Source organism: Felis catus, chromosome D1, assembly GCF_018350175.1.
Source record: "Felis catus isolate Fca126 chromosome D1, F.catus_Fca126_mat1.0, whole genome shotgun sequence".
Lineage (NCBI taxonomy): Eukaryota > Metazoa > Chordata > Mammalia > Carnivora > Felidae > Felis > Felis catus.
This window is the reverse complement of record NC_058377.1, coordinates 39,921,877-39,935,540: the sequence shown is the minus strand read 5'-3', so window position 1 is coordinate 39,935,540 and position 13,664 is coordinate 39,921,877. Positions and strand designations below refer to the sequence as shown.

Genomic DNA, 13,664 nt, shown 5'->3' with positions numbered 1-13,664 from the left:
TGATATCACATGAGAGTTTTGTTTTTTTTAACTGTTGGAGCGACTGTTAAGGACATGTAAATTTCGCTGTTTATATTTATTTATTCAAGACCAGAAGGAATCTTGAAAGCCTTGTATTTGAGCCGTCTGTTAAATTCTTATTTGCCAAGTGATCATCCAGCTGATGTTTAAAGTAAGAAGGAAGGGAAAAAATATTGGTTGAGTAAATATAATTTGTATGATAGATAAACACCTATATTTGGTGACTTAATTTTGACAATAACCCTGCAAAGTAAGTGCTCGCCCCAGTCTAGGGATGAGAAGACTGAAGCTCAGAGAGGCTAGGCAAGATCAACAGTAATCATAATCAGGATTCAAATCCAAGTCTATCTGTTCTGAAAGTCTGACCTTCTCCCATTATATCCTATTGTGATGAGGAATTTGGAGATAAACACTCACACTTCCTCTTTGATTATGTTGCTGACATAATTATAATTTTTTGTTAAAAAGTAATTTTACACAGAAGTTCTAGACTCTGCTTCTTTCTCTGCCCCGCACAGATTTCATTACCCTAAGGAAGCCAAGTAATGTATTTGGGCTTCAGATATATTAAAATGGAGAGATTTGGCTTTCATTTTCTTTCTGGGTCTTTCCAGCTTAAACAGTCTCTGATTTTAAGTATTCTTGTAAATTCTACATGATCTCACGGCTCGTGAGTTCGAGCCCCACGTCGGGCTCTGTGCTGACAGCTCAGAGCCTGGAGCCTGCTTCATATTTCATATTCTGGGTTCCCCCCCCCCCGCCCTCTCCCACTCATGCAGTCTCTCTCTGTGTCTCAAAATAAACAAACAAACAAACAAGCATTAAGTATACTTGTAAATTCTGGAAGTTTTGTGTGCCAGAGGTAATATATTCTCCCCACTAAATAAGTAGTCAATGGAAGTCAAATTAAAAAATCAGAAAACACAGAAGAGTACAAGGAAAAGGAAAAATGATTCATCTTAATTCTGTCATCCAAAGAGGTTTCTAGATGAAAACTTGTAAGCCTTTAAATTGCAACACTAAGGAAGCTAGATATGTACGTTTATATGTATCTTATCTTTTACAAGTGTTAGGTACTTTCTACCTGGTCTGACTGAAGTCACCAATGACTTTGATATGTTTACTAGTGTTATTTGGTTTCTCACATATTTCATAGTATTCGGCCATGGCTGCCTGACATTCTGTCTCCCCTTAGTTCTCTCTCCTTTTTCCTTGATTCTTTTGCCTTCTCTTCCTTGGTACCTTTCCGACTTCCATGATGTTCTTTCTTCCTCATTTTTCCTAGCTCCTTTCTCTTTCTGGCAGGCTCTTAAATCCTGACATTTCCTGGAATTCTTTCCTCAACCTCTTCTTATTCTGTACAGTCTCTCTGCATTTTTCCATTTACTCCTGTGATTTTAAATTACTGTGTGGATACAAGAACTTGAAATCTGCACATCTCACCTAGGTAGGTCTGTCTTTTTCTTGGCTATAGACGAGTAATTCCAGCTGTCCACAGGACATCTCCACCTATATATGCTAAGGACAACTTGAGGTCAGCATGTCTAAAATTTAGCTCAATCCTTCACCATAGTTGTCTATTCTCCCTTGTCCTCTTTCTTAATCTACTCTTCTCCATCTCTACAGTCCCCATTTTTAGCACATTACTTGTCTTTTCCCAGGACTACTAAAATAGTCCTCTAATGGTTTCTTTAAATTTCAGTATTACTATCACTTATGAGAAAGACTCTTATCCATGAGTAATTTCTGCTGATCCCATGGAAGAAATTTCTAAAATCCCTAATTATAAATGGGATGTATAAAAATCCTGTACATCTTCCTTCTGCATAGCTAAAGAAATAGCGACGTATGTGTATACTTTGTTTTGTGATATTGTTAGTATAAAACTGACAAGACTACTTTTTTTCAAACAAAAAGTAATTATTTCTACTTTACATAAAAGAAAAAGAAGGTGCCTTTCCCAAGTTGTGTCTAGCTGTACCTGTGATGTTAATTAAAAGTGTCAGTAAAAAAAAAAAAAAAAAAAAAGTGTGAGTAGAAAGTTCCCAACGTCTGAAGTTATCTCTAATTACTTGCATTTCTATAAACAACCTTGGGAATAAACAACTTTGACAAGAGGATCTCCCAATATGGATTTGTTTAAAAATTTTTTTTAATGCTTATTTATTTTTGACCCAGAGAGAGAGACAGAGCGTGAGCGGGGGACTGAGCCACCCAGGTGACCCACCCAATATGGATTTCTTAAAGAACTAATATTCTCCTGGAGCAAAATATGTTATACTAAAGTACAATTTTAGTCAACTCCCCCTCTACCAAAAGCACAGATTTTTTTTTCATTTTTTTTAATGTTTATTTATATTTGAGAGAGAGACAGAGACAGAGCACAAGAGGGGGAAGGGCAGAGAGAGGGAGACAGAATCCTAAGCAGGCTCCAGACTCTGAGCCACAAGCTGTCAGCACAGAGCCTGACGCAGGGCTTGATCCCACCAGCAGTGAGATCATGACCTGAGCCAAAGGCAGATGCTTAACCGACTGAGCCACCCAGGTGCCCCCAAAACACAGATTTTTAAAGGAATAGGTCATTACAGACTAATTGTAGAATTCTCATCCTATCTGAACTTCGGCTTCAATTCTAGCCCTTGCTCTATTATCGACTTTCCGTTGCCTTTATGCTTGATAATGACAGTATTAGATATATAAGTAGTTAGAATAGGATAGGGATCATAGCTATTTCTGTCTTTCAGTCCCTACTATTTGTAAAACTATAAGAATGGAAGAGTTAGGTACCCTTTAAATAATAAATAAGTTAGTGCCTTTTGGCATTTTACACTTAAGTTAGAGGTTTGCCTATTTTTAAAGTTACTTTTTTTTTTAGGCATCTGTGGGAAAACTAGAATTGCAGAAGTAGGAGGTGTGCCTTACTTATTGCCTCTTGCAAATAAAGAAAAAGTAAGTGTACTTTTACTCTTGACATTCACATGAAGATTATTAGAAGTTCAGTTGATTCCTCTTTTTGTTATTAGAAGACCCATTGACCAATGTGGCATGGAAGTATTAATGGACTCAGTGAAAAAAAGTACAGATTTGTGTAAGTTGTGATTTAAATAATATTTTTTCTTCTTGTATAGGTTTATGATGTAAATAAGATTGCAAAAGACATTAAGCTTCCTGGAGCTTTTATTCTTGGAGCAGGAGCAGGCCCATTTCAGACTGTTGGGTTCAACTGTGAGGTCAGCATACATATAATTATTTTACTTTATTATTTTTTTAAAATTGTTTTATTATTTTCTTATTTTATTTTATTGCTTTGACGTTTAGTCTACCTATTTTTCTTTTATTGCCCTACCCGAAAGTCTGCTTTCTGAATGAATTGGTATCCTCTTTCTTTATAGATTTGATATTGTTTGGTACCGATTTGGACTATAGCCTATGCTCCACTATAATGGAGCACCAGCCCCTAATTTCAGATTTTCTAGGGTATGCACTCCGTGTTAGATGAGTCTAACATCCTAATGTGGTCTGCTGAGGTCCCTGGATTGTGCAAGATTTTAATCCTTTATCCACGAGAGAATTTCTGCCTTCACTGTAAATCTTTCCTTTTGATATGAAAGCAGCTTTTGATGAGAAGATGAATGGAGTATTTAATGATCTCATCAATTCCCTCTTTCAGACTAAATAGCAAGGACCTACCCCAGTGGTATAATGATTATTTACAAAAGATACTATCGATTCCTGTGTGTGTTAGTATATTTACAACATAAAAACACCACGGTCTCTTCCCATCTCTGGACCAGAAAAGTAAAAGACCTCTTAAGTCTGCCCATTCCCTCATCTCTTCAGATGTGACCATTACTCGATAGTCATACAAGGTTCTTTTGTAGAAAGAGTAATATAATTTACCTAGTGTTCAAGATAGAAAAAAAGTCTAAAATTTAAAGCCCGGTTTACAAGGTTTTTGAAACACTGTAAGAAATACTAGACATTTTATAAAATGTTTTTTCAACTTTTTGATGTTTGTAAATCTTCAACATTTTGAATCTAAAATTAAATATTTCATACTTCATGTTTTCTTAATAGGTCCTGAAATAAAATATCTTAAGTCAAGGATCCTCAAGATATTCTCTTCGGATATTGATGCCAGGATTGACTAATTTACTTTTCTTATTTACATTTCTTTTCAGTTTATGCCAATTATTCAAACAGAAAGTGAACACAAATCTCCAGTAAATGGAAGTTACTTTGCCCATGTTAACCCTGCAGATGGAGGGTGCCTGCTCAAGAAATACAGTGAGAAATATCACGATTTTGGGTGTGCATTACTGGCTAATCTTTTTGCCAGTGAGGGCCAACCTGGAAAGGTGATTTTTTGTTCACAAAGACACAGTATTCTCCAGAAGTTCTCAGATAGCTAAAAATTTGAACTTTAACTGCCACAAGTACGGTTTTCATGAAAGTCAAAACCAGCTGAGCCAAATTTTGTTACAGATTCAGAGAGTACTACAAGTAAGGTGAAAGTCTTATTTAAAACTGAGGTGAAGAATACTTAGTAAGCAATACCTTGTTTTCTGAGGAATAAAAGGTAATGCTATTCATGTGCGGAGTGAGTCAAATAGATGAACCACGCAGCTGAAATAGACAGATACTACCTACCTGCAGTTACTATGTAGGTAATTTGTTCATTGCTGATTGATCAGACGTTGGTTGAGCTAGACAGAAATTGTGGTAGCAAAATATTACATCAAGAAAGAGGTAAAAAAAATTAATGCCTCACCTCGTATTTACTTCCTGTTAGAACACGAAAAGATCATTTCAATGTTAGCAGTTGTGGGAACTCTCAGATTTTTAAATAGAGGGAGCTACTTCGGCTACTTTGAGAAGCCAGGTAGTGAAGTAAAAAGACCTAATTAAGTGGAGGTAACACAAGTCCAGAATTTTAAGGGAAAGGAAAAGATGTAATCACTTTCTCCTCCCTTCTGAACTACCAGAGGTTAACCCCTTTGAGCCAGGAATTCTCAACCTTTTGCCACCTTGACATGTAAATGATAAGAATCTCTAGAGCTCAGTAGAAGACTTCGCTATAACTCTCTCTGTCCAAGAAAACATGAATAAGACTTATTAGAGTAAATGATAACTCATCATACACACACATACATACACACACACACACACACACACACACGCACGCTATGTATTGTTGATCAAGACAGGATTGAGACATCTCGCTCAACTCCTATGTGTGTGCTCCAAGCAAACAAGTGACTGCTTCATGGCATTAGATTATATGTTTCATTTTGATAGTTATTCACATAAAATTTTGCAGCTTAGAGCAATGGAATGCATATTTATGTCCTCTCTAGGTCATTGAGGTGAAAGCCAAAAGAAGAACTGGAAAACTTAACTTTGTGACTTGTATGAGACAGACTCTTGAAAAACATTATGGAGATAAGCCTGTAGGGATGGGAGGTACTTTCGTAATTCAGAAGGGAAAAGCGAAGACTCACATAATGGTAAGAGTCTTTGTGTACATGTGTATATGGGTATGTATGTGCACATACTTAAGATCTTGAGATTTTTTAATATACATTGAGAATCCTACCCTTAAAACACCCTGAATGCTTTTACTATGATTGTATTAATTTTACTTATTTATTTATTTAATCCTTTAAGTTTATTTTATTTTGAGAGAAAGAGAGAGCAGGGGAGGGGCAGAGAGAGAGAGGGAGAATTGAGAATCCCAAGCCAGCTGCATGCTCAGTGCAGAGCCCGACACAGGGCTCGATCTCGCAAACCGTGAAATTATGACCTGAGTGGAAATCAACAGTTGGACGCTTACCTGACTGAGCCACCCAGGTGCCCCATGTATTACTTTAAAACTTAAATGAAAAACAATACTGTAAATCATACTGTAAGATAATGTTTAACCAGAGTCCTTTGTTTATGTTAATATATTGGAACTTTGTGTTTTTAAGATATAGATAGATATGAGTATAAGCCTTAGAAATAGATTATGAATTTTTTTTGGATTGTCATTTTTATTGCCAGAATCCCAAACTGCATATGTTGACTTTGCTATCTAGATGGTTGTGGTTTTGGGGAAAGGAGTCATTATGAAAATTATAATCTTATGGGCTAATTATATAAGTTTATAAGACAATAAGGATGGAATACCGTATGAAGCAAGACCCAGGGCATTTTTTTTTTAATTTTTATTTTTTTTAATGTTTATTCTTGAGAGAGAGAGAGAGCGCGCGCGTGCTCACGCGCATGAGTGGGGGAGGGGCAGAGAGAGAGGGAGACACAGAATCTGAAGCAGGCCCCAGGCTCTGAGCTGTCAGCACAGGGCCCAATGTGGGGCTCGAACCCACAAACCATGAGATTATGACCCGAGCTGAAGTCAGACGCTTAAACAACTGAGCCACACAGGCACCCCGAGGTTTTAAAATAATGTTTTGTAGGTGAATGAATGAATCAAGTGTAAAAGTAATTACAACTTAATTTCCTTTTCATTCTGTCACTAAACTCATCAAAAATGTTTGGTTTTAATGTTTTTTATCCTGATAATTTTAAATGGCAAGTCAGCTGATTTTGCAAAGAAAGACACAACATTTACGAAACTACTTAATTTTCCAAATTGTTAAAAACAGAATTTTAGATAAATCTAATTGCAAATACCAAATAATTACAGGCATTTTTAAAACTCAAGTACACAATACTTTATTATTAACTATGGGCATATCTCATTTTATTGTGTTTCACATTATTGCATTCGCAAATACTGCATTTTTCATACATTAGTTTGTGGCAGCACTGCATCAAGCAAGTCTTTTGACACCAAATTTCCGACAGCATTTGCTCACTTCCCCTCTCTGTGTCACATTTCGGTAATTCTCGCAATATTGCAAACTTTTTCATTGTTCTTATTATATTTGTTATGGCAGTCCGTCATCAGTGATCTTTGAAGTAATGATTGAGCTTGCTTTGGGGTGCTACAAACGGCACCCGTGTAAGATGGTCACCTTAATAAATGTTGGTCTGTTTTGACTTTTCCACCAACCAGCCCTGCGTCTCTCCCTCTCCTCAGGCCTCCCTATTCCCTGAGACACAACAATATTAAATTTAGGCCAGTTACTAACCCTACAGTGGCCTCTCAGTGTTCAAGTGAAAGGAAGAATCACACGTCTCTCACTTTACATTAAAAGCTAGACATGATTAAGCTTAGCGAGGCAGGCATGTCAAAAGCCAAGGAAGACCAAAAGCTGGACCTCCCATCCAAATAGCCAAGGTGTGAACGTTAAAGGAAGAGTCCTTGATGGAAAATTAGAAGTGTTACTCCAGTGAATCCACAAATGGTAAGAAAGCAAAAATAGCCTTGTTGCTGATATGGAGAAAGTTTTAGTGGTCTGGATGGAAGATCAGACAAGCCCTAACATTCCCTTAAGCCAAAGCCTAATCCAGAGCAAAGCCCTTCTTCAATTCTCTTGAAGGCCGAAACGGGTGAGGGAGCTGCAGAAGAAAAGTTCGAAACTAGCAGAGGTTGGTTCATGAGGTTTAAGAAAAGAAGCCATCGCCATAACATAGCAATGCAAGGTGAAGCAGCATCCGTTTACAAAATGGGTTACTGAATATTTTTAGCATGCTTTTGACACCAACTGCTCAGAAAAACATATTCCTTGCAAAATATTACTGCTCATTGACAATGCACCTGGTCACCCAAGAGGTCTGATGGAGATACACAATGAGATTCATGCTTTCATGCCTGCTAACATCGCATCCATTCTGCAACCCATGGATCAAGGAGTAATTTCAGCTTTCACGTTTTATTATATGAGAAATACATTTCAGGGGCGCCTGGGTGGCTCAGTCGCTTAACCATCTGACTTTGGCTCAGGTCATGATCTCATGGTTCGTGTGTTCAAGCCCCATGTCACGCTCTGTGCTGACAGCTCGGAGCCTGGAGTCTGCTTCGGGTTCTGTGTCTTCCTCTCTCTCTGCCTCTCCCCTGCAGGCACTCTGTCTCTCTCTTAGAAATAAATAAACATTAAAAAATTAAAAACAATACATTTCATAAGATTATAGCTTCCATAGAAATATGGCAGCTCAGGGAAAAAGTTGAAAACCTAGAAAGGATTCACCATTCTAGATACTATTAAGAACATTTGTGATTCATGAGAAGAAGTCAAAATGTCAGCATAAATAGGAGTTTGGAAGAAGTTGATTACAATTCCCACAGATGACTTTGAGGGGTTCAAGACGTAAGTGGAGGAAGTAACTGCAGAAGTGGTAGAAACAGCAAGAGAACTAGAAGTGGAGCCTGAACGTGGGCTAAATTACTGCAATCTCGTGATCAAACTTGAACAGATGAGGAGTTGCTTCTTAGGGATGAACAAAAAAAGTGGCTTCTTGAGATGGAATCTGCTGGTGAAGATGCCGTGAAGATTGTTGAAATGACAACAAGGGACTTAGAACATTACATGAACTAAGTTGCTAAAGCAGCTGGAGGGTTTGAGAGGATTGATTCCAATTTTGAAAGTTCTGTGGGTAAAATGCTACAGAACAGCACTGTTCACCACTGTAGCACCCTGATCACTCAACCCTGAGCCATCAACACTGAGGCAAGAGTTTATGCCTTGAAAAAACAAGTTTATGACTTGCTGAAAGCTCAAATGATTGTCAGCGTTTTTTGGCAATAAAGTATTTTTAAATTTAGGTATGTACATTTTTTAAGATATAATGCACCCTTGATAGACCACAGTATAATGCAAACATCACTTTTACATGCAATGGGAAACTAAAAAATTCATTTGACTTGCCCCTATTTTATTGCAGTGGTCTGGAACTAAACCCACAACATCTCCAAGGTATGCCTGTAGTTAACCATAAGGTGCATTATATCTCTAAAACTTACCCATCTTGTAACTGAAAAATGTTTGTACCCTTTGACCTTCACCTCATTTTCCCCATTCCCCAGCTCCTGGCAACCACCACTTTATGTGTCTGTTTCTCTAAATTGGACTCTTTAGATTCCAGTAAGTGATACCATGCAATATTTGTGTGTGGCCTATTTCATTTTAGCATAATGTCCTCCAAGTTCATCCATGTTGTTACAAATTGCAGGATTTCCTTCCTTCCTAAGCCTGGATAACATTCCTTGTATATGTGTGTGTATACATATGTCATAATTTTACATATTTACACACACATATATATAATCAAATCACACACACACACACACACATACACACACACACACACACACACACACACACACACACACACACACACACACCAGTTTCTTTATCCATTCATCCATTGATAGACCCAGAAGTGGGATTACTGGATCATATGGTTCTATTTTTTGAGGAACCTTCATACTGTTTTCCATAATGATTGCACTGGTTTACATACCTACTAACAGCATACAAGTGTCCCTTTTTCTCCACATCCTTGTCAACACTTGTTATCCCTTGCTTTTTTGATAGCAACCATCCTCACAGGAATGAGGTGATATCTCATGGTTTTGACTTGCATTTCCCTTCCCTGATGATATTGAGCACTTTTTCTTATACCTGCTGGCCATTTGTATGTCTTGTTTGGAGAAACGTCTAATTTAGTTCCTTTGCCCATTTTTTAAGTTGGTTGTTTTTTGCTATTGAGTTGTAGGAGTTCCTTGTATATTGTGGATATTAACCCCTTATTGGATAAATATTTTTTCCCATTCCATAGATTGCCTTTTCATTTTGTGGCTTGTTTCCTTTACAGTGCAGATGTTTGTAATTTGATATAGTCCCACTTGTTTATTATTCCTTTTGTTGCCTGTAGTTTTTATGTCACATGCAAGAAATTATGGTGAAAATCCCACGTTCTGAAACTTTTCCCTTAAATTTTCTTCTAAGTTTTATATTTTAGCTCTTACAGCTAGGTCTTTGATCCATCTTGAGTTCTTTTTTTGTACATGTATAAATTAAGGGGCCGACTTCACTCTTTTGCACATGAATATCCAGTTTTCCCAGCACCACTTTTTGAAAAGATAGTCCATTTTCCATTGAGTGGTTTTGACACCCTTATTGAAAATTATTTGACCAGATATGCAAGGGTTTATTTCTGGGATCTCTGTGCTATTCCACTGATTTGTATGTCTGCCTTTATGCCAATGTTCCACCGTTTTGATTACTTGTAGTAAGTTTGATATCAGGAAGTGCTAGGCCTCCAACTTTTCTCTTTTCCCCGAAGATTGGTTTGGCTCTTCAGGCTCCCTTGAGATTCCACATGACTTTTACGATGGATTCTTCTATTTCAGCAAAAAACTTTATTGGGATTTTAATAGGGGTGGCATTAAATCTTTAGATTGCTTTTCGTAGTATTAACATCTTAACAATATTGTTCGATTCATGAACGCAGGATATTTCTCCATTTATTGGAGTCTTTTTAAATTTCTTTTATTTTTTAAATGCTTTATTTTTGAGAGAGAGAGAGAGAGAGAGAGAGAGAGAGAGAGAGAGAGTGCCAGCAGGGGAGGGACAGAGAGAGAGGGAGACACAGAATCTGAAGCAGGCTCCAGGCTCTGAGCTGTCAGCACCGAGCCCAACGCAGGGCTCAAACTCACGAACCTTGAGATCATGAGCCATAGTCGGATGCTTAACCGTTGAGCCACCCAGGTGCCCCCTTGCGGTCTTCCCAAATTTCTTTTAGCAGTGCTTTGTAGTACAAGTTTTTGTTTGTTTTGTTTTTGCTTCCTTGAATAAGTTTATTTTATTCGTTTTGATGCTTCTACCAACTTCTAATGCCTTGTTCCCCACCCACACACCCCTCGATGTACTGGTAGCAGTAATGAGATTTAAAATTAGGACGAGGGGGCGCCTGGGTGGCGCAGTCGGTTAAGCGTCCGACTTCAGCCAGGTCACGATCTCGCGGTCCGTGAGTTCGAGCCCCGCGTCAGGCTCTGGGCTGATGGCTCAGAGCCTGGAGCCTGTTTCCGATTCTGTGTCTCCCTCTCTCTCTGCCCCTCCCCCGTTCATGCTCTGTCTCTCTCTGTCCCAAAAAAAAATAAATAAACGTGGAAAAAAAAATTTTTTAAATTAGGACGAGGATATATTTCCAGGAAAACTGAGAAGCTATGAAAAGTAAAAAGATAGTAGTAGGCTCACTCTTTCATTTATTCATTCATGCATTTTAGCTTATACACTTGATTGGTGATCCTTTTGAAAACTATGGTATATTATTGGTTTTGATTCTAAAAATAGTCAAATGTATAAGAAGGCTTACATTTCTAATGTAATGAAGTTAGATACAATTTACATTTTAATTCTCAATAATATTCTGTATATTTAGGATGATCTTTTATTGTAGCCCACAGAATTTTCTTCCTGCCCTTTGAACTCTGATGAGGAGGTGAATAAATGGTTGCACTTTTATGAGATGAAAGCTCCTTTGGTTTGTCTGCCAGTTTTTGTCTCCAGAGACCCAGTAAGTTTATGTCTGTCTTTTATATTGCAGTATAATACAGTGATTATGCTTAGGTTTTAGGATATTCTTTTAAAATTAGGCACTTTCTGAGTTGTCATTTAAGAACTAGGATAGTCTCCAGAATTATCTTGAAAGATGAGGGAGCAGGTAGCTAACGCCCCTATGAGTTAGTTAGGCAGGGCAGATTTTACCTTCGAGCAAACCAAGGCACAGGTATTTTACATGATACCCAAAGTCATGTTATTAAATAGTAGAATCAAGACCATGATTCGGGTCTCCTATCACCTTATTTGTTGCTCATCATACCATTCCTTATATCCTAACACTAGACACTAGAAAAAGATATGAAAGAGACCAATTCAGAGAAGGTAGCTACCACAATACTGACTTTTGATCCAGCGATTATGTGTCTAGGAATGTATCCTTAAATATATGTGTAAGTATTTAAAATTATTAGTTAAAAGGTTATGCATAATAGCATTACTATAATAGCAGAATTGGACATAATCTAAATGTTAGTTGAGAATTGGTGGAATTGGTATGTGTGTACAATAGAATGCCATGTAGGTGTAAAAGAAGGCAGAAGCTCTTTTATGACCTAATATACTAAGATCTCAAGCTATATTTTTAAATGAAGAAAAGCAATACTCATCACAGTATGTACAGAGTGAAAATTTGAGTAAAAATTACAAAAGTTAATATTTCTGGAAGGGTATATAAGAAACTCCTTACACCGGGTGCCTGCAAGGAAAGGAAGGAAGGAAGTAGTAAAGGCAGAAGATGGAAAGACACACTTTACAGAATATTTCCTTTTTCACTCTTTGAATTTTGAATTAAGTATATATATATATTGCTTACTTAAAAAATAAGATAAAAACTATTATAACAAATAAAAAGGTCTCCCTGCCCCTTAAACAATTCCTATCCAGGATAATTTAAATACTGACAGATAGCTTGTCTGTTGTCCTAGGGGTTTGATTTGCGATTGGAGCACACTCATTGTTTCAGTCATCATGGAGAAGGTGGACACTACCATTATGACACTACCCCAGACACAGTGGAATATCTTGGATACTTCTTGCCTGCAGAGTTTCTGTATCGCATTGATCAACCAAAAGAGACCCATTCAATTGGGCGAGATTAAATCAAATGAAAAAGACATAATTAAGGTTAAGTAATCAACTCATTGATTGATACTAATATAAAATCCAATAGCAATGATCTCACGACTTAAATCCCATTGTTTTGGCCATTAACTGAAAGGTATGTTGACCTCTGTACTCTGTATTATCTGATATATCTTAGAGATTATTGGGAACAAACATACATAATGAAAATGTTCATTTTTTCATTCTTTATTCACAGCAAAATCAGTCTTATATTTATACCTTAAATATAACATGATCAGGAATCACGTGATTATACCTACTATCTACTGGTAATAACTTATATTTGTATAACATTATTAAATTTTTTAAAATACTCTCACAAGTCCTAAGTGGATGTTTCTGGGTATTAGAAAAATCAGTGTTGCAAATGCTGATAGTTATTGAATCTATAGTATTAAATTTTAAAAATCCATTTCAGAAATCAGAGTATACTTTTTTATTTTCGTGGAATAAGGTGGGCAGAGGAAGCAAGTTTCCCCGTTTTGGTGGGGTTGAGCCATACTCAGGAGTTCGCAATTTGACTTTCACAAACATTGGCAACTAGGTGGTTAGCCATGATGCCTCCTTTGTTTGGGTTGCCAGTTGGAAGCAGTTTGTATCTTGTTGGCTATTTGCCAGAAGGAAAGGGAAAAGAAACATCCAAATACAACACTGAAGTGGGTATACTTTAATTTATAAGTGAGGCCGTTGGTACACATGACACTGTCCTTTGTGAAATAAAAAAATTACACTCTTTTACTGATTGAAATTGTTGACATTATCCTCAGTATTCTTCTTTAATAATCATTAGCCAGAAATCAACTGCCTAATCGTAATCTTGCTAATGCTGAGCATGTGCAGATTTAGGAGCTCTTTAATAGCAAACGCATACTAAATCTTCAAAAAATATTTTTTGATTGTCTTCTTTGGATGTTACCTATAACCTGTCCTGTGAGTAGAAATTTGTAAATGTTATTTTTACAAGAAGCACTAGTTTGAAGCAAAAAATGAATAAAAAGTTTATATTCACAA

At 37.0% G+C, this 13,664-nt stretch overlaps 1 protein-coding gene across 5 annotated transcripts in view; it reads left to right on the top strand.

The window, feature by feature from the left end:
- CD1H11orf54 (chromosome D1 C11orf54 homolog) overlaps positions 1 to 13,664 on the top strand; it is a 21,927-nt gene extending 8,263 nt beyond the window's left edge. For 4 of the 5 annotated variants that reach the window (XM_006936850.5, XM_006936849.5, XM_006936848.5 and 1 more), the window contains exons 4-9: positions 2,897 to 2,970; positions 3,150 to 3,251; positions 4,203 to 4,379; positions 5,379 to 5,528; positions 11,368 to 11,484; positions 12,455 to 13,664. In XM_006936850.5, the coding sequence (XP_006936912.1) occupies positions 2,897 to 2,970; positions 3,150 to 3,251; positions 4,203 to 4,379; positions 5,379 to 5,528; positions 11,368 to 11,484; positions 12,455 to 12,628 (794 nt within the window). In that variant the 3' untranslated portion in view covers positions 12,629 to 13,664. The remainder of the gene's footprint in view (positions 1 to 2,896; positions 2,971 to 3,149; positions 3,252 to 4,202; positions 4,380 to 5,378; positions 5,529 to 11,367; positions 11,485 to 12,454) is intronic. The other variant, XM_045038610.1, reaches the window with a different exon arrangement.